The 21,149-nt window shown below is 57.0% G+C and overlaps 1 protein-coding gene across 1 annotated transcript; it reads right to left on the bottom strand.

The window, feature by feature from the left end:
• Positions 1–10,018: 10,018 nt before the first annotated feature.
• Positions 10,019–11,962, bottom strand: LOC131509738 (histone H1.10). Its single transcript, XM_058725807.1, has one exon. It carries the CDS (start codon positions 11,149–11,151, stop codon positions 10,510–10,512), a length of 642 nt encoding a protein of 213 aa, XP_058581790.1. The 5' UTR covers positions 11,152–11,962; the 3' UTR covers positions 10,019–10,509.
• Between the last annotated feature and the right edge of the window lie 9,187 nt (positions 11,963–21,149).

Below are 21,149 nucleotides of genomic sequence, written 5' to 3'. Positions count from 1 at the left end.
TTCTGTGGATAAAACTGCTTTCTTGGAAATAGTAAGAAGGTTCAGTGGGGGTTAGGGAATGTTCTTTATTGAGTCTCTTTATTCTTAATACTTGTAAGTTTTGTGAATCCTTTAGCTTAAAAATTTTTAATGGTTTTTTATTTATTTTTGAGACCGAGCATGAGCAGGGGAGGGGCAGAGAGAGAGGGAGATACAGAATCCTTAGCAGGCTCCAGGCTCTGAGCTGTCAGCAGAGCCTGATGCGGGGCTCAAACCCACCAGTTCTGAGATCATGACCTAGGCCAGAGTTGGGACGCTTAAACCAACTGAGCCACCCAGGCACCCCTGTGAATCCTTTAGCTTAAAACCAACCTGGGTGCTTGCCGAACACAGGGGACTAGGGGGAGAATGCTGTAGAGGCCAAAACTCTGTCCTGACCACAGGGAGCATAAGATCTGGTTGAGGAGAAGCCCCCCGTCACAGCCCACCAAGCCCTATCCACATTCCCAGCCTCAGAGCAGAGCAGGGTACGAGGGTGACATGGACTTGGGGACCGGAGCAGGGCTGACCATCCGCCCCAGCCTGGTCAGAGCCCCTGTGATTTACTCTGCAGACTCCTCCTTGGCACTGAACCTTCTTTATAATTATTTAGAATGGTTACCTATTAACCTCTCCCCACCCAGATCATTAGTTCTCTGAAAGCAGGGGCCGCTTTTTCACCGTTATTTTCTCCCAGTGTTAATGGTCGGTGTTTAAGTACTTGTTAGGTGAATGTGAGCACTTACTACATGCCCCACCCTGGGCAAGAAGCGGCAGGCATTAGACAGATAACCACACCTGGCAATTGATGTGGGTGTGCGCCTGGCGCCTATATCCAAGGGACTGGAAAAGTATCCAGAGGGCCACTGTCAGTGGGGTCTCCAGCAAACCTCCGGGGAAGAAGAGGGTACACGGACCATGGAGAACAAGCGCGGGGCGCTGGTGAGACAGGAGAGGCCCTCCCACAGGATGGGGCACAGAAGAATCTCCAGGAGCGCCAGGGCCGCTCCGCTACTTCCTCTATGGGGCATCAGGGAGACCAGGAGCACAAAACGCTGCGCTGGGCTTTGCACGGAAGTGGGCCGACGAGAGGAGGAGGAAGGGCGGGGCGGACCCATCGCGCTCCGCGGGTGGCAGGCCGCCCAGTGCGATTGGACCACCGCGCAGACGCAGCCCGCGATAGGCGGCGGCGCTGGCTCCAAGCCCTATGCAAATCAAGGATCGCAATTCTCACCAATCAGAGGGGAGCTCCGGCGCTGTTCCTGCTAATGAGAGCGCGCGGCACGCCTTCGAGTTGGGAGGGGGGGCGGGGAGCTGCGCGGGGGCGGGGCACGGGCTAGTCGGTCGACTCGGAACCCAAACCACAGCGGAGGCCTGCCTTCCCCCGCTCTCCAAATTCCTCTTTGGAGCGGCCTCCCTTCCGGCTGAGGGGGCGGAGTTGGCCCTGGGTGGTTAGCGCTCCGGCTTCCTGCACCCTGCAGGCGGGGGCGTTTTCACTGTGACCTCCTTTTGTTTGGGCTGATTTGCGTGGGCTTTTGGTTGTTAGTATTACCAAGAAATTTAAAAATACATGTAACTAACCAGAGATTGACTGTTACGACTATTTTGTCATATTTGCTTCAAATTTAATAAGCAACAAAAATGAAATTCCCTTTGTTTTTTATTACCATCTCCACTATTTGTCAGTGTTGGAAATCACTGTAGTGGGGACTTTTCTTTTTTTCTTTTTTCTTTTTTAATTTTTAGTTTTTTTTTTTTTTTTTTTTTTTTAATTTTTTTTCAACATTTTTTATTTATTTTTGGGACAGAGAGAGACAGAGCATGAACGGGGGAGGGGCAGAGAGAGAGAGGGAGACACAGAATCGGAAACAGGCTCCAGGCTCCGAGCCGTCGGCCCAGAGCCTGACGCGGGGCTCGAACTCACGGACCGCGAGATCGTGACCTGGCTGAAGTCGGACGCTTAACCGACTGCGCCACCCAGGCGCCCCTTTAATTTTTAGTTTTGAGGGAGAGAGAAGGAGCGGGGTAGGGCGAGAGAGAGAGACATGGAATCACAGAATCCAAAGCAGGCTCCAGGTTCTAAGCTGTCAGCACAGAGCCCAATGCAGGGTTTGAACCCACCAGAGATCATGACCAGAGCTGAAGTCAGATGACAGAATGTCCTCAGGGGCATGTATCCTTTTCACTCAGGTTTATTTGCAAATAAATGTGATGTTAAAAGCACATTCATGTACCTGAGAACATATTTTGTGATTTTCAGGTTTACAAAAATGGTTATCTTCTTGGGCATTTCGTTCTGCAAATTTTTTTTTTCTTGGCTGGGTCAACAGCCTTCATAGGTATTGCCAAATTGCTCTCCACAGATTTTCACTTATTTCAGGGACATATGAATCCCACCTTTTGCCAATACTTACCTTGCTTACTTAGAGCAGTGGAACACCTCTTCTTGTCCTTTGCTTTTAAAGAATAAGTCTGAGAGACAAAGAGGGCAGCCTTCACCTGCCAGTTGATGTGGCCAAGTCAGGCCAGGGCCCCAGCTGTTTCCTGGGGCAGGTGGGACAGCCCTAAAATCTGTCTGGCCCCTTGGCTGGGCCCCCCAGATGGCAGCTCCCCTTACCTCTGCTTTACCTGTGCAGTGACTGGGCCTGGGTCCGGGCCTTAGGGGATTCTTCCCTCCTCTTGTAGCCTTAGAAGAGGCAGAGGGTCCCTAGTACTCCAGGTCCTAATAGACAGGTATCTGCCCCCATCTGCAATCCATCTAGATCCATCTCCTAGTACAAAGCCTGTGTTCCTAAAGCCCAACGTGCTTCATGTAGAGGTAGAACAGACTGGGGCAAGGGAAGGGCTTGGTCAAGAACACATAGCTAGGCATAGGTTAAGTTGAGGACATATCCAAGGGGCTCCTGACCTGGGAGAGGTGTTCAAACTTAGAGAGTCTGGACAAGCTCCTGTTTGCTGCTGCAAACACCCGGAGGATGGATTGGTGGTGGGAACCAGAGACAGTAATGGGTGGCCTCAGACTCCTAGATCCTCACTCGGCCTGTATACCCTCCCTCCCCCTTCGCAGCCAGAGTGAGAAGCAAGTGGTGGGAAGGGTGGGAGGTCATTCCTTGGGGAAAGGAACTTTGCCTTAGGCTGTATAGGGGGGTCCCCAGTGAAAAATTGACAAAGTCCAGGGGCATCTGTGTAGCTTAGTTAAGTGTCTGAATCTTGGTCTCAGCTCAGGTCATGGTCTCACGGTTTTGTGGGTTCAAGCCCCACATTGGGCACTGTGCTGACGGCATGGAGCCTGCCTGGGATTCTTTCTCCTCTCTCTCTGGCCCTCCCCCACTTGTGCGCGCGCGCTCGTGCGCTCTCTCTCTCTCTCTCTCTCTCAATATAAGTAAACATGAAAAAAAATGTTTAAAAAAATTTGACAGTGGCGCCGGGTGGCTCCGTCGGTTGAGCGTCCGACTTCGGCTCAGGTCATGATCTTGCAGTTTGTGAGTTCAAGCCCCACGTCAGGCTCTGTGCTGACAGCTCGGAGCCTGGAGCCTGCTTCAGATTCTGTGTCTCCATCCCTCTGCCCCTTCCCCACTCACGCTCTGTCTCTCTGTCTCTTGAAAATAAATAAACGTTAAAAAATGTTTTTAAAAAATTGACAAAGTCCTTTGGCTCCTCAGAGACTTCATTTGCCCATCTGTGAATCAGGAGAGTGGGTACTCACAGTTGAACTCCTAGGAGCCCAGAGCAACAGATGCTGGTTGTTGGGAGACCAGAACCTACCCCTGGGCTGGAGCCCCTCATGTAGAGAAAGATGAGGATCTCCCTTTGCATCCAGGACTCCAGGGAGGAGAGGCATGCTGCAGACTTCCCAGGCAACACCTGGTGGGGTGCAGAAGCTAGAGGAAGGACTATTTGCGGGAGCTTGGGGCATCAGTGAAAGGGGTTGGACGATTAAGCTGAACAACACGAAAAGTTTTCAAGGGCAGTCAGGCTGGGGCAGGGCCCCAAAGCCACACTCCTGGCCCCTAATGGAGGCAGCCAGAAGACAGGCGCTGGGAGAGGTAAGAGGAGGTGGGGAAGAAAAAGGGCCTCTGGGAGCATGTGTCTGCACCGTGCATTGCACGAGGCTCCGGAATCCTAATGCCAATCCTGTATGGAGAGGGCGTAACCCCTGGTGCAGACTTGCGGTGGGGGCAGGCCGGGTCTCTGGCTTTCACCACTTTATAGCTTCCTTTGGCTTAGTTTCCATCAGGGCACCACCATTCATTACTTCTTGTCTTGTGAAGCAGCCAGAAGGGGCCCTCACAGAAGATCAAGTTGGGTGATCTCAAAAGGCAGGGAATCGTGGGCCCCCTGAGCTCACACGTGATTTTGTTTGGCCCATCTCGCATCTATTTGTTCTCAATTGTGGTAACATACACGTAACATAAAATTTGCCATCTTAACCATTTCGGTAGCACTACGTGTATTCATGTTGTTGCGCAACCGATCTCCGCAACGTTTGCATCTTGCAAAACTAAACTTTTGTGACCGGTAAACAACTCCCTTTTCTGTCCACCGTCCGGTCCCTGGCAACCACCACTCAATTTCCTGTCTCTGTGGTTTTGGCCATATTTCATGTAAGTGGACTCATACAGAACTTCTCTTTCTTGTGACTGGGTTACTGTATTTCGCATAATGTCCTCACGCTTCATCCACGTCGTAGCCTGTGTCAGAATCTCCTCCCTTGCGAAGGTGGGGTAACACTCTGTTGGATGGATACGCCACATTCTACTTATCCATTTGCCAGGTGGTGGGCGCTTGTGTGAATTCCGCCTCTTGGCTGTGGTGGACAAAATGCTGTGAACGTGGCTGTACACATCTCTTTGAGCTGATACTTTCAGTTCTTTCAGGCCTATACCCAGAAGTAAAATTGCTGGATGATATGACGATGGGACATGTAATTTTTTTGAGGGACCTCCATACTGTTGTCCTCAGCAGCTACACCCATCTCACAATCCCACTGACCCGTGTCCAAGGGCTCCAATTTCTGCACATTCTCGCCCACGCTTTTTTTTTTTTTTTTTTTTTAAGTAGTCGTCTTGATGGTTGGGCGTTTGGAGTATTTCTTTTGGTTAAACCCACATTTCACAAGCGGGAGGTTTCACACCCAAAAAGTGCATAGTTTCTACATAAAAAATTCTCAGCAGGTGCTTCTGATGACTTAGCCCCATGTGGGACCACTGGCAGGTTGAGGCACCCTCCCAAGCCCCCTGGATGGCCCAAGCTGCATCTTCAGACACCTTGTCAGGAGGTGCTTCTAACACGGTCTGAGAAAACGGGAAGCAGTCAGCAGAACTGGTCGTCACTGCCTGTCTTCAGGTGGGGTCTGTGTCCTCCACTTGGCCAGACCGCCCTGCCTGGCCTGGTGCCCATGCACATCTGTGATAGAGACCCCTGGTCTCGTCCCTCCTCACCCGCCTTCCATGCATGCCCAGTTTGTAATGGGGAACTGTGATGGCTTTGTATTGTGTCCAACTGGGCTAGGCCGAACTACATTTCCCACAATTCCCTTCTCTGTGTGTTTCCTGTAGGGTGGGCCGCAAGGTGGATTCTGGCCAGATTTGGAAGGAAGCCATCGTTGTGGTTGCCGATCTGCTGATTTACCTCCTTGGTGTGAGGCAGCACCAATGACGACTTTCCCTGGATTCTCCTTCGGTCTTGCTGACTCAGGGGTGTGCATGGTTAACTCTGACAAAGCATCTCAGCTTCCACAGGGTACCGTCATCGCCAAGGTCAGAGGCACCGGGAACCAACACAAGTTGGTCTGTCCTGGCGTTCCAGCTTGTGCGGATTCAGCCTGCTCGTGAGCTTCCCCTCCTGCCTGGGCACCTCCGGCTCCAGCCTCTGTCACGGTGATCCAGCCTTCTGGAAACTGTTTCATCGGCCCCGCAAGTGTGCAAGCCAGTTCCCTGTAACCGATCCGGTGTATGGGTGTGTCAGTGCCACTAGCCCTCCGGTTCTGCTTCCCCACTGAACTCTGACTGAACGGGGACCCTGAAGCCCTGCTGACTCCTGCCTCATGCCTGTCAGTGTACCTGCTGCTTTCACCGTTCCCCAGACTCAGGAGCTTTTGTCACACTGGGAGCCTGTGTCATTGCTGCTCCCGCCTGGACTGTCGATCCCCCATTGCTGCCGGTTTGTGTGTCCTGTGCATCCTCCTCAAAAACAGGAAGCAGATCCCTGCCTCCTCAGCCAGTGTGTGCTCAATGAGTGACCATGGACTAGGCCATACGAAAGACCCCAGGGCCTCTTTGTTGCCTCAGGACTAATGGAGCTGCTAGTACAACTAATGGGCCCTCTGGCTGTATCACCCAAAGTCTGATGCCTGGGACAGAGGGATGGCAGCACCCCCCCCATCCCCGACCTTGTGCTGAGTGCTCAAGCCCCTCACCCCCATCAGGTTCTGTGCTCAGTACTAAGCCTTGCCCTGGCAGAGGGACAGATTCAGCTAGGTTGTTCAGTCAGTGGAGACCCCATCCTGTGGTCACTAAGGCCTGCAGTGCCTGCAAAGGGGCCTTTCCAGTGTCTTCAAGGCTGTCCTGGGCCCAGGGAGAAGTTGCATATAGGGACCCAGAAGGCAGACCTGAGTACCACCCCCTCCGCCTGAGGAGATCAAAGGGAGGCAGGTCCCAGCCCCATGAGAGGAAGAAGGCAGGGAAATCCTGGAGACCCCGGCCATAGGCAGTGTGTTTGGACCCCCTGGTTAACAGGTGAGTAAAAGAAGTCTTTCTTGGTTCCATTTAGAGACGAGGAAACTGAGGAATGGGGAGAACAGTCTTGCCCAGAACAAAAGACATGGTGGACAAGATCCAGAAAGCTGGCCTCAGCCTCCAGGGACCTGGTCCCACCCAACCCCCATCCCTATCAAAGGGTGCAGAGAGGAGACCAGGCTGGGGCCATTGCTAAGCCCGTATTTTGCAGATAAGCAAATACACCTGGTCCCTTGCTTCCTCACTGCACCAGGGTCACTTGCCCAGGAAGCCCTCCTCCAGAGCCTCCCAGTGTCATGAGCCTCCAAGGTTCACCTGGAATTGGGAGTCTTTGAAGTGAGGTCTAAAAGACACAGTAGGTAAATGCTGGGTCCTGGGCTCCTCAGTCCCGTGCAGGAGCTGAGTGTGGTGTCAGGGCAGGAAATACAGCCTTCCCAGTCTCAGCTCCAAACCCACACGACAAGCTTTTAAACACTCCCCTCGCTGGGGCTGTCACAGGGCTGAGAGGAGACCTGTGCAGCTTGCCTTAGTGCTGGCCACATACAGAGTGTTCACATGGGGCTGCTTACGGCCATCCATTCTTCAACTTGGGGTGCAGGTCAGAGATGTGGGCCCCACCCCAAGGGCAGCACCCCGGGGTGCTGAGTGAGCACCCCGAGAAGAGAGGAGGGGGAGGGCCTGTGGGTAGACGGTGGGACACTGGGAAAGTCCTTTCAGAAGAACAATTTAAAGGGATGACAAGGTGTCCAGGATGTGAGCATGGGAGGGTAAAGTGGGTCAAAGGAGTGAGAGACCAGATTGCAAGTGACAAAAAAACAATTCAAATGAGCTTACGTAGAAAGCAATGTATCAGTTCACGTGGCAGTCAGATCTAACTAGCTTCAGGCATGACTGGATCCAGAGGCTCCGTTAATGTCCTCAGATTATCTATCTCCATCTTGTGGTTCCAACTTTCTCAGTTGGGGTTCCTTTGTCACATGGGCTCTCCCTCCCTGTGTACTGACAAAAATGGCTACTGGTAACTCTGGCCTCCTGTCCCTACCTGGGGGAGGGAGCACCTCTTTTTCAGTAGCTCCGGGAAGAGTGCCAGGATTGACACTCATTCACCTCACTGCCTTCAAGAACCTATTTCTGACCCATTGGCTGTGGCAAAGTGAACAATGGAACGCTCTTCATTGGCCAGGTCCTCAGCCACATGACCCTCATGGAGAAATCCAGAGCCATGTGGCCTGAAAGTAGGGGGGTTTGGGTCACCAGAAAAATATTACAATGTCCTTTAATAGAGTGGGAGGCCTGCCCCGTGGAGGGCTGGTCCATGGGCTATAAGGCAGGCCTTAGGATGGAGAGGACAGCCAGGGGCCCAAGTGTTCATGGAATGGAGACAGGAGACAGGACAGAGGTGGGGCGGCAGCATCAAAGCAGGAGGCCACTGGGGGAGCCAGATGGTATGAACAAGAGGGTGGGTTTGGGTGGGAAACACGGAAAGGAGGGGTCAAATAAAATGGACCTAAAGGGCATTTTGGGGCCCTGGAGCTCCCGTGATGTCTGCAAAGGATAGACGGTTGGGGGTGGGGGGGCTTTGGTTAGGAAGGACTCAGAAGGGATGGAGCTCAGTGTGAATTGTTGCATGAGAAGGTACAGTGTCCCCCTGCCCGTGGCCCCTGTAGCAGCCCTTCTGAACCGTCTCAGAACCTGTTACCTGGGAGCTGATCGAAAAGCTAAGTCCCAGGCCCCTGGCCTCAGACTGATACTTGGACAACTGGGGTGAGGCCAGGTGGGATCTGGGCTTGGGTTTCTGGTTTACGGAATGGGTGTGGAATCAGAGATCACATTCAGCTGGTCAGGAGAACCATCCCCCCCCCCCCCCCCCCCCCCCGAATCCTGGGTAGGCTGGGGCCTGTCCTGGCCTCTAGCTGCTGGCAGCCTCTCAGGTGGCCCTGTAGGCAGTATGGGACAGGAGCTGGGCTGGCTCAATGATCCTGTAGCAAGGCACTGGCCGTGCCACCCCCCAGTCAAAGATGCAAAATGGATGAAGCCATTACTGAAAGGCAAGTGGCCAGGGCATGGGCTGGCAGGGTGAGTGAATGGTCAGCCCTGGCCCACCATAGTCCCACAGTCTCCAACCCAGGCCTCCTTCCTGCCTCCTGGACACCCCCAGTTCCCCAGAATCAGAACAGTCACAGCCAGGCTAGTAGGTGAAGGGGCACCTTGTCCTCAAACCTTCTGCCTAGAGAGCAATGATGTGCCAAGGGACGTGTCTGGGACTTGTCCCTGAGGCAGGAGGCAGCAGGGAGGAGCCCCCACTGACTTTAAGACACTGAAAGAGCAAGTGGAGTGGCCACTCGCCCTGTGTGGAAGGATCTGCAGGGTGACAGATGGCTGAAGTGTTTGCTCTGTGACCCCCACTCTGTGTGCAGGGGGAGGGTAGTGGCTGCCAGGCCCTGCTCCGGGATACCTGCAGGCCAGGGGCGCTTCTCCAGTGATGCTCCCTCCCCTCTCCTAGTCTCTAACACTAACACAGAGATCATCTCCATCTTTCACCTACCCCCAGCCCAGGCTTACCCAGTTTGGTACATGTACACACGCACTGTTCTAGAACATTCCCTAGCTTCCAGAGCCCTCCTTTTGCAGGGTTGTTCTCATAGGAACATCTGTCAAAGGCTCAAACGGCCTTAAGTACAACTATTCCATATGCTGGACACCAGAGTGTCCCAGGGCTCAGGTTCACACTTTCCAACTTGTCCAGGAATCCTCCGGGGTCCCACGTGTGCACTCCAGATGAACAAACAAGCTGAGGATCCGTGCCTTGCTCAGGCCACACCTCGGGTTGTGCTCAGTGTGCCAGAGCCCGAGGCCTCCACATTTCCAATATCCCTCTCACATCAACACAAAGTCTCAGTGAATTCGGAATAACTAACCTCTGCCAAGGCTCAGCCTGGTGGGACCTCGTACGTGCTGAGGGGCACTGACCAGTAAGCCCAAAAAGCCATGGCTGTCCCCTCCCCCTCTCCCCACCCCCTGTCGGGGACCGGAGCAGCCTATCTCCAGCATGTTTCCACCTCCGCACACTAGAGATCGGTCCCTTGAGGCTCCTTCCGGCATCAGCCAGGCGCCCCCTCCCCGCAGTTTCCACCCCTCACGGAGAACTCCAGGTCTACCTAGCTAACATCCGGGGTACCCAAGACCCTTGGGACCCACCATCCAACCCAAGCTGCTCGCCGACCGCACCCATCCCTACTCCACTCGGAAGAAAACGAGAGCGGTTCAAAGGTTTAAACAATTTATTGTGCCCCAAAAAGGCCAACGGGAGGAAAGGAAGGCCGCGCGGCCCCGCGCCCCGAGCGATTGTTTGTCGCGCACCCAAAGGCAGAGGGTGGGGAGTGGGGAAGGGCGGCGCGGCGGCGGCGTCCCAGCGCACCAGGGCCCGGCCAACCCGCGGCCCCCGCCCTGGCAGGCAGGCGCGGCCTCGGCCATTGGCGCCTAGGGGCCGGTTACCATGGAGACAGCCGTTGCCAAGGGCGAGAGCCAATAGGGGCGTTGCCTGGCCGTTTCAAAAATCTAAAGCAAAAACAACAACAAAAAACCGCTACGGCGGCGGGGGAGGGGGGGCAGGAAAGGGGATGGAGGGAGCCCCGGGCCCTCCGTGCGGCTCAGAGCAGGGGCGGCGGTGGCCTGGCCGGGCAACCGTACAAAAACCTACATACACTTGGGGTAGAAAAACCGAACGCCGGAAAGACCCGGCAGGCCGGCGAGCTCACTTGCGGCCCTTGGGCACCTTGGGGACGCTGGGCTTGGCCGCCTTCTTCACCTTCTTGCCCCCGGCAGCCGCCGCCTTCTTAGCCTTGCTGCCTTTGTCCTTCTTGGAGGCGGCGCCCTTCTTGTGCGAGCGCTTCTCGGGCTTCTGGCCCTTGGCCGGCTTCTTGTCCGCGCGCCGGGGGCCGGCCGCGCCCGGGGCCGCCTTCTTGGCCTTGTGCGCGGCGGGCGCCGGGGCGGTGGCGGCCGCTGTGGCTCCGCGCCGCTCGCCGCCGCCCTCCAGCTTCTTGCGGTTGAGCTTGAAGGAGCCGTTGGCGCCGGTGCCCTTCACCTGCAGGAGCGTGTCGTTCTGCACCAGCGCCTTGATGGAGTACTTGAGGTAGGTGCGCCCGTTCTGCTGGTCGAACCACGCCACCTTCTTGGCCTCCGTGTAGATCTTGGCCAGCGACGAGCCGTTGCGCTCGCCCAGCCTGCGGATGGTCTCCACCACCAGCTGGCTGTACTTGCCCGGCTGGTTCTTCTTCTTGTTGTTCTTCTTCTTCTTGGACGGGGACAGCGCTGCCGAGCCGCCAGCCTTGGCCGCCTTCTTGGCCGCCCCCTCGGCGGTCGTCAGCGGCAGGGCCTCCTCGAGCTCCACAGACATGGTGGCGAGCGGGTTGGTGGCGGGCGGGGCGCGGAAGCCCGGGGGCCGCGCCGGGAAGAGGAAGGCGAGAGGCCGAGGGGGCGCCGGGGGACTGGGGGCGCGCGGCGGCTCCAGGCGGGAGCGGCCGCGGCCGGGCCTGGGGCCGGGCGGCAGGGCTGGGGTGGGGGCCGGGCCGGCCGGATCGGGGGTCCTGGGCCGGGGCCGGGGCCGGAGCCGGAGCCGGAGCGGAGGGGCCGGGGCGGAGGGCGCCGGAGCCGGGACCCTGCAAGAGCGAGGAAATCGGCCGAGGGAAGCGCCGCTGCTGCCGCTACCACCGTTGCCGCCGGAGCTCGCTGGGCGTGCGCGCTGCGCTCTGGTGAGGAGGGCGCTCCGCTCCGCCTTTATAGCTCCGTGGCGGACCACGTTGAGAACAACAACAGCCTGGTCTGGAGCCAGCGCCAACTTGTGCTTCTTGGAGCCCCTTCCTCGGCCTCTGGCTTCCCGGGCAGCGCCTCCCGGGCGCCACCGAGCCCACCGCCGAGCGCCCCGGACAGGGCCCGAGCCTGCGGCGCAGCGGAGAAGCGGCCTGCGCCCGGGAAGGGCTCGACAAAGGGGAACGGAGGGGTGCACCCTAGGCTGCGGGAGCGCGAGTGGAGGGGGGCACCCGGTTTGGAGACGAATAGCTCGGGCCCCGGGGGAGGTCGCGCGGCGCGGAGCTTTGCGGCCGGCAGCCAAGAGTGCGCCGCGGCCACCTAAGCCCCGAGCGCGTCCAGGGGGCCCCAGGCCTGCCCGCAGGACGAGCTTTAATTTGTCCGAACTAACACAGGGCACGCCCTCACGTGGTCGGCTGGGGCAATGTGAAGTGTGCTAGGACATCTTCGAGGGGGGTCTCCACCCGAGTCCGAGGGGACGGCGGCTGGAGGCGCCCTCCAGCTGTGCGCCCGGGTCTTGTTAGGCCTAAGGGGCCCGGGCACCGCCCGGGAGGACGTGGGGGACGACCGCAAGTGTCTCTCTGAGGACATTTCTTAGCCCCCCACCCCCACTGGCGTTGATGCTCCAAGTGTCCCATTTTGTGGTGCGCGAGTAGCCGCCACGGTCCCTCCCCCCCCCCCCCCCCAAAGCCAAATGTCGGCTCCACGGTGGAGCAGGTTGAGCGAAATGTCGGGGTGCGACCCCCGAAGGAGTTCTTGGACAGGATGGGGGAGGGGAGTTGCTCCGGCCACACCCCTCCCATTCTCGTCGGGAGAGTGCGATTGAGAGCGGGTCCTGGAGACCTCTCGCCCGGCTCCTTTCTCCTGGTACCAGGCGAAGTCCCCCGCAGAGGATCGTGCAAGTCTGGCGGCCCTGAGCTGGGCGGGGTCCAGTGTCGCGGGTGCGGAGGAGGAGCCGGACGGTCTTTCTTGAAGCCAAAGAAGCCTCTGCTTGGGGAAGCTGAGACCATGGAGAGACACCCAGAGAGGAGAGCTGATCCCTTTGGGGTAAGTGATTTTAGGCCTGAGCATGGAGGGGTGGGTGGGACGGGACGTAGAAAATTGGGGTTTCAGGGTGGAGATAGCTGGAGGCCTTCAAGTCCGGAAAAGCAGAGTGGGGGTGTTCTGGGCCTTCTACCCCAAGAGTCCCCTCTTGTCGGCGCGCACCCCCAAGCACAGACCCCATTTGCCCTCTGACAAGCTAGTGAATAAGGTCCAGGAGAGGAAGAAATTGAAGCTAGGAAAAGGTGAGACGGGGAGTGGTTTTGAGGGGGGCGGGGGGTGTCAGTCGCTGGGAGCCAGGAAGGGCTTCACTCCCAGGGTGGTGAGTACGGCCCATAGGGGAGGGGAGATAATCACAGGTCCCAGCAAAGAAGGCCAAGCCCCTCTTCCAGGAATGAGGACCCCCCTGAGTGGACTGTCTGTCAAGGGCCAGGAAAACCTTGGGGCCTGAGACCTCAGCCAAAGTGAGAAAAAGACCGCCAGGAATTTCCTGACTGAGAGGGGTTTCTGAAAGTGCCACAGAGCTGAGCCCTGGGGGCGGCCCTGGGGAGCAGAAAGGTCTTGCTGGGGTGGTCTTGCACAGGTCTTGCAGAAACTGCATGTGACTTGAGCACAAAAACCACAGGTTCCGGAAATGCAAAGTGTGTGCAGGCTGGGCTGCTTGGAGGATGCAGTGCAGTGACTGAGAAGCAGGAGGACGGAGCTGCTGCAGCCCCCTGAGGAGTGTCTGTCTGTCCAGGAACAGGAGCCATCCAAGAATGAGCAGAGGGCACGCTGGGGGAGGTGGACATGGCGGCCCTACCCGGTGGCCCAGGGTACATGGAGATGGGGCAGGAACAGGGACACCGGAAAGAGAGCCGGCCCAAGGATATCAGGTGGAGGGGGGTAGCCAGGTGCCTGGCCTAGAGAGGCTAGAGCTTGGGGCTCTAAAGGTCAGAGCAAGAGCAGAGGGTGACGCCCCTGGGGGAACCCCGGCATGGGCCGCAGGGACATCCTCAGACTGAAATTTGCCCAGCCATTCCGGGAGAGAAGGTCGCTGGAAATGTGAATCTGGAGCAGGCTGGGTCAGGGGTGTCTTCCCTGGGGTCATCGCGCAGGGAAAAGGAGGACGTGGAAATGGTAGAAAAGGGAGGGGTGCTCCACTGGAGACAGAGGAAGAACGGTCAGAGAGGGAGGAGGAAACCAGGCGTGGCAGGTGTCACGGAAGCTAAGGAAGAGAGAGTTTCAAGAAACAAGGGCTGGTCGGTCACCGTGCAGCCCCTTCAGAAAGTGGATCAGTCTATCAGAATGGACCGGCGAGCTTCCGGCCCTCGAGACCCCCTGGCTGGAATCTGCCCGGTTTGCCCCGTGGGTTTTAAAACACCAGGATTAAAAAAATCAGGTGATTTCAGGTAAAAATGTGTCCAGACTTCAGCTTTCCCTTCAAAAAATCTGAGGATTCACCCTGGGTGGGGGCAGAAAGAACAGGGCCTGAGTTAACAGTTTTTCTGCTAGATGGGCTAGACCCCCAACACCTGATCAGTTTAGGGAGTGTGGCCAGTGTGGGGCAGAGGGAAGGTTCTCCAGCCCTGGGGGAGGCCTGGCCAGGGTTGGAGGGGAGAAGGAACCAGCGGAGGGAGTGAATACGTACAGGCAGGGCAGTGTGGCCCAGGCGGTGGGGAGGGTGCAGAAGACGCGGCTCAGAGTCCACACCGGCCCTAGTGGGCTCCTTGGCCTGCTGGTGGAGCAGGTGCTTGTGGGGGGGAGGGGAGCACTGCCTGTGGACCTGTAGACCAGGGCTCTGGGAGACTAATAATTCTAGGGCTTTGGGAACTGCCAGAGACGCAAGTGGTTTCATCCTACTGGCCTCGTTGTACAGATGAGGAAACTGAGGCCTGGGGCTACCTGGATGTCCAGTTAGCCAGGATTCTAGGCCTGGGGTGCTTCCAGCCTTCAGGGATGCTTCTCAAACCCCATACCTCCCAAACAGCTCCCCACCCCCATCACCCCTCTATGGAAACGTAGGTGGGGAAGGCCTCAAGCAAACCAATGAAACATGACAAAATTTGGAAAAAGAAACATATGGAAGTGGCCAGGGCCTCTCTCTCTCTCTCTCTCTCTCTCTCTCTCTCCCTCTCCCTAGTTGAGCTCATCCAATCCTGGAGCTCCAAACACCATCCATACCCTGCTGACCCCTGTTTCTGTCAGCCCTCATTTCTGTCTCTCTCCTGACCAAAAGACTCTGGCATCCAGCCGCCTGTCGCGGCCTCCACTGGGATGTCCAGACACATCTCTTCTGCGTCCTGGCTAAAACAGAACTCGGTTTTTTTCTCTTGCAAACCTGCTCCTCTTCCCAAGGTTCCCAGGCAGTCTTAGCCCCAAAGCATAGACTCGCCCTGTTTTTTTTTTTTCCCCCTACCCTCTCATTCACCCCATAGTTTCCTGTCACAGCTACCCCCAAACAGGTTCCTCCCCAAGCCCACCCCCACACTCTCCAGTCCTCTCCATTCAGCAGCAGGCAGAGCAGCTGATGTGAAGTCTGATCCCCTGCCTCCCACCTCTGTTGGGAAGGCCTCCAGTGGCTTTTCATCAGACTTAAGAGGAGTCTGCACTCAGCCACACTGGCCTTTTTTTTTTTTTTTTTTTTTAATGTTTATTTTTTTGAGAGAGACAGTGTGAGCCAGGGAGGGGCAGAGAGAGAGAGAGGGAGACACAGAATCTGAAGCAGGCTCCAGTCTCTGAGCTGTCAGCACAAAGCCTGACGCGGGGCTCGAACTCACGAACTGGGAGATCATGAACTGAGCTGAAGTCGGATGCTTAACCCACTGAGCCACCCAGGCGCCCCTACGCTGGCCTTTGTGTTCCTCACACAGACCCAGGGGACTCCCACCTCAGGGCCTTTGCACTTGCTGTGCCGCTGACTGCCTTTATTTCTATTGCAATCCATGAATACCTACCTCTTCAGGGCAGCCTCCACGCCAGCCGGGCTGAAGTACCTGTATCACATCATCCTCTGATCATGTGCTTACCATCATCATCTGACCCTATTCTGTCTCTTTGCTTGTGTAAAACTGTAAGAACAGAGTGGGGCCTGCCTTGCTCCCTGCCAGATCCCAGCCCTGGCCACACCCTGCCTGCTGGGTACCCCTGTTCATTGCTGTCTGTACTGCAGCAACAGGGAGATGGACCCGGAGCCATGAGCTCCTGGTTTGACCTCGACCCTGGCCACTCCCCCAGACCTCTTGTGCCACCCACCGCCCCCCACCCCCCACTGCTCTGCCTTGTTCCCCAGTTTGTGAAAAAGGGATGTGTGCAGTTTGAACGACCCTCCTCCAGCTTTGGCAGTCTGAGTCTGGACAGCCAAACCGAGATGTCCTCAAGAGAAGGGAGGACTGGGAAGAACACAGCCTGCCTGGAGGATGGGACATAAAACAGAGATCTTGGTGTCAGCAGAGGAGTCTGCTGGGCCTGATGGCAAGTCTGGGTCTAGGATGCAAAACCCCGGGCTCTGGGCAGGTTCCCTCCTGTGCTTCTGTCAGCCTCAGTGTCATCTGTAAAAGGGGTACACACACTAGAGCTCGAATGGAGGCACCTTCCCCTGGGAGGGTTTCAGAAGACCTGCGTGGGAGTCACCGGCCTCAGAGATGGGGTTCAGAGACCGTGCCCCCTGAGGGCCCTTCACCCGAAAGGCCTCATTGGCTTGAGCCAGCTGCAGAGAGTTAGCAGTTGAAGGCCAAAGAATCGGTCTCCCCAAAAAGGGTTTTAAACTGAGAGGTTGGCTCCAGCCTAGGCCTGGGCTGGGAGGGAGGGTGGCTGGGCCCAGTTTGGGATTTTAAATGTAAATAGGCATTAAGTACTTTTCAGCATTTAAGTGGAGACAAAGGGAAATTCACCAGGCGAGACGGTGGGGAAGGTTGCCTTTAAGATGCAAATGTATATTGTGAAACCCTGAATGGGGACGTTGTTCGGGGCCCTGGCCCCTAGCCCCTTGTGGCCGGGCAGTGGGCTCCGAGGGGTCCGTGGGTCAGACGAACCCGGGCAGAGTGGCCAGAGATCAAAGGAGGGGCCAAGTCGCTGCTGAGGCTGAAAGGGTGCGAAACGTGGGGACGAGAGAGCTTGGAGTTCCCGGAGGCCCCGCTTGCAGGGAGCCTGCTGGCCCCCCAGGCCCGAGCGGGGCGTAAAGGAAGAGCCGGGTGGAATGGGATAGGCCAGGGGGCAGGCTCTGAAGTGCAGGTGGCCCATGCTTAGGGCACCGGCAAAGCGTGAGCCCCGCGAAGGGTTCTAATACAGTACGCATTGTTTTAAGAATGGAGGTAAGTAGTTCTCGTGGAAGAAACCAGACCTTCGTGGAACTTCACACAGCTTCGTGCCGTTTTCATTCGGAATGGCATTAAGGGAGAAGGGATGGCAGGACCGCGTGCACACGTCTGCATTTGGCCTTTAGGGGAGCCTTCACCCCAGGCACCTGCGGACCATGGGTATCGAGTAAGAATCCCCAACCACTAGAGATAAGGCCGCGAGGGTGAAAGAATTGAGGGTGATGGGAGATTTGAACCTGTCTCCAGGAGCCAGCCGTCCCCCTCCTTCCGTCCTCCAAAAGCCGGAAGGCTGCGGGACCCAGCAGCGGGCACAGGAGGAAAGGGGGGTGGGGGCCCAGCCTGCCCGGGCGCTGCCAGCAATCTCACTGCCCTTCCCCAGGCCGCCTTGCCCCTCCCCCCAGTTCTTTAAAAGCTCGTTAGTTTTTTCTCAATAAAGTTGTTCGTGGTATAAAACCCAACGGTGTAGAAGGAAGGATGCGGAGGGAAAACCAAGTCCCCGCCCCTCGCCCCCACCGCCTGGCCTCGGCCCCGCTCTTGGCAGGCGCCCGCGGCTGAACGGGGGCCCTCGTGTCACCGCTCCCTGTCGCACACGCAGTTGTGCTCTCCACTCTGTTGAACAGGACGTTTCCACTGACACATCCAGGTGTAACTTGGCCTTCGGAACAGGGCCTGGGTGTTTTCCACCAGCCCTGTGGGTGGACGTGCGGCGCAAGCCGGGACTAGCCTTCCTTGCTATCCTGGAAAGATCTAGAGGATTCGTCCTGTAAATGGGGTTCCTCTGTCCAAGAGATTTGCTAACTCTTGGTGACCTGAGACCAGGTTGCCCTCAAGAGCATGTCCCCCCCCACCATTTCCTACTGCCGTGCTGTGCTGTGTCCCCACCTGGGGCCTTTTTCCACGCACGAGTGCCACCCCACAGGGAGAGCGCTGGGCCCTCAGGATTCGTTTTTCTTCCTTTTCAGGTTTTGTAACCCCCAGCTGGTGTGCACGTGCCCTCCCTTGGGCTCCCACCTCAGGTGCTGCCATCACACTTCAGGGCCTCTGTCCCCCCACCCCGCCACCCCCACTGCCCTCTCTTCTGGGCTGTGGCGGAGACTGGCTGTGGTCTGCCTCCTGCCTGCTTTTCTAAGTTCATATCCCATTCTTCATTCCTGTTAGTGGCCTCAGCCGTCCGCCTGGCTGCTCTGGGCTCACCCTACACTTGACTGCACCTCCCCCTGCCCCCAAGCAGCATCCCCAGCCCCGGGGATCCTGAGGCTTGGAACTGGGGTCTCTGTCCAGCCCTCCTGCCCGTGTGTGCGTCACAGGGCCTGCATGTGGGCTGCTCAGAGAGCCTGGACCAGGGGTGAGGATTTGAAGGAGGGAGTGAGCAGTGGAAACTAGAAAATGGCTTCTCCAGGCTCCGCCCTTGAGTAACTGTCCCCTCCCAGGCTCACCCTTGGGTGGGGACCAAGGAGAGCAGCTGAGAGGAGCTGGGTGGTTAACGTTAGGGAGGAAAGGCCCCGTGAGGAGAGGGTAGTTCCCAGCCCAAAGCCTTCTGGGGATTCCCTTTCCTTGGGGGGCAGGGGTCTTCTGGGTACATACCCGGTACACCCCCCCCTCCCCCCCTGCTTCTTTCCCCCACCCAAGGGTCAGTTTACAGGCTCTGAGAGGGAGCTCTGGCCTGGCTCGGGCTCCGGGACCCGCGGCCTCGCCTCTGCCCCTGCAGGGCTTGGTTTCCTTAGAGGGGAGTGTGGAGTTGGGGGGGAGGGAGCTGAGGGGACATGTCTTCCCCAGAACTTCGGTTTGAGGCCCAAGGAGCTAGGACAGGATCGAGAAACCATTCTGGAGAGGGATCCAGAAGACGAGGACAAAAGCCGCCAGGCAGAAACCACCTGCCCGTGTCTCCTTGGGCCACCAGCCCCAGTGGCCTGCTTTGGCCACCCCTACAGCGCAATCCCTGTTGGCTGAGGTGCAGGCAAGGGAATCTTGGCTTTATCTCCCTTTGTCACAACCAACCTCAGTGGACACTTTCTTCCTGGGGAAGAACTGAAAGCCCTAAACAGGTGCGGGGGCGGGGGGGAGAGCAGCCTGCAGCCCCATGCTCAGCAGCTGGGAGCCTGGGCACCATGCTTTCCCGGAATATCGTTTCCAGGGGGTGGCGGGTGCATGTCCCTCCACTGTCCAGATGAGGAAACTGAGGCTTCAGAAAGGTTGGGCAATGCCCCAATGACATCCGGCCAGAAAAAGATGGCAAGGCATTTGCTGTTTACCCCATTGCAAGTAGCCCCCGCTCCCCTACCCCCAGACACTTGATGTACTTTGTTTTATAGCACTTATCACTTTCTGAGATTATCCTGTCTCCTGCCTGTTCCACTAGAGCAGGAGCCCTGTCTAACTCACTGCTGCATAGGGCCTGGCACATAGTAGGCCCTCAGTAAATATTTGTTGAATGAATGAGATGGGATTCAAACCGGGTCTGGCTTCCTGTCCCAGCACTGACCTTACATGGGTCACAACTCGAAGTATCTGTGCACTGAGGAGCAGGCAGGGACCCCACAGAGTTGTGACACCTTTGAAGACCCTAGTGGAAAGCCTACTGCGACCTTTGCAAGGCACAGAATTTTATTTCATCGTTGCTTGTCCCATTTGGGGACCTTGAACTTTTCTACTAGTCAAGTACGTGTTAACTGCCCCTTTCTTCCCGTGATGAGGCGCAGCCTCACACCAGACTGCTCCCTAATTGCCATTATCTGAGGGGGGCCTGAAGGGTGGGGACATTACGGCTGCACCGGGTAGCTGGCAGCAAAGGCGTCCCGCTTGGATGGCCACCATACATACACCTGGCCCTGCCATGGTCCCCCTCCTCGGCCAAATTCAATCCAGTTCTTCCTCTACTTACGAGGCAGCCAGAGCAGCTTTTAAAAGGCAAACCAGAGCTTGTGGCTGTCCTGCTGGGACCCTCCAGAGCCCCACCCCCCACCCCGACTCCGCCAGGCCCCGCTGACCTCTTCGACTTTATCCGCCGGCGCTCCCTCCCTCCCTGTGGGCTCCTTCTCCTGGCGGGCACACCCCTGCAGACATGCCGGCTGTGGCGCCAGGCGTCCTGCTAGCCTGCCCCCCCCCCACCCTCGAATGCCGCCCCCATCTGCACTGGCTCCCTCCATCCTGTCATCCTGATTCCTTTTCTCTTAAGGTTTCTCCAGCTGCGTGAGCTTTTATTTACTTGCTTCCTATCTGTCCGCCTGCCTCCAAGACCTTGGCTGTCTTGTGTAGCATCGAATGATGAGAATCTAGAAACGAATCTAACTCTTGGCCCTAAGTCAGGTTCAGAAATATAAAGATGGGGGAAAAATACCCAACCAAACCAATGTGTAATCTGGAGCCTGACATCAGTAGCTCTCAAAAAATATGCTCCCTTCCTTTTCTCCCCCCCGCTCAGGTAATCTTTCTTGAAAGAGGTGGGCTTTGAATAATGCTTTTGAGACCATCAAGGGATTGAATGGGAGGATTCTTAGCCCACATCTTGTCCCATCTGCCCTGTCCCCCCCCCCCCCCCGCCCCATTTTACATGACGAAGCTGAGGTCCAGAGAAGAGGCAGGACTCACTTGGGGCATGCGGATTCTACTCCAAGTCTAATTACCAGTCCAGTGCCCTTGCCCCATCTGTCCAGTTGGCTGGGCGTGGGGAGGGGAGAGCAGGGCCACAGGATGAGGGCGAGCATCAGGCTGTGAGCCACCCTTGTCTGGGTGTGAAAGACAACCATAAAGGCTGTTCATCTGGGCCCCAGGCCCCAGAACCATGCCTCACTGGAAACAGCTGAAGTGGGTGTTTGACCTCGAGAAGAATACCAAGAGGGACTGAGCTCTCTCTGACGCTAAACTGTATTCTGGACCTGCCTGCCTTGCACCCCCTGCCTCAAGACATTGAGAAAGCCTCAAAGTGGGTCTCCCTGTTGCCAGATCTTCACAGAGGCCAAGTTTTCCCCAAAGCCCCTGTGGGATCTTGCCCACCCCTGCCGAAACACGTGGACAGCTTCCCATCACACTCGGAGTAAAATCCAAACGTCTCCCCACAGCCTGGAAGGCCAGATGTGGTCCTGTCCCCTGCTAGTCTCCTGTTTTTACCCTGGCTCCCCTTCATTGCTGGCTTTTCTGTCCGTGCCTTGGACATCCAAGCCGCAGGCCACCGCAGTGCCTTTGTGCTGTTTCCACTCTTCAATTTGAAGACTTTCACGGCAATTGCCCCTTTTTGTGACAAGTTAATGTC

This window comes from Neofelis nebulosa, chromosome 4 (assembly GCF_028018385.1).
Source record: "Neofelis nebulosa isolate mNeoNeb1 chromosome 4, mNeoNeb1.pri, whole genome shotgun sequence".
Lineage (NCBI taxonomy): Eukaryota > Metazoa > Chordata > Mammalia > Carnivora > Felidae > Neofelis > Neofelis nebulosa.
The sequence above is the reverse complement of the archived record's forward strand: the minus strand, read 5'-3'. Positions and strand labels throughout refer to the sequence as shown.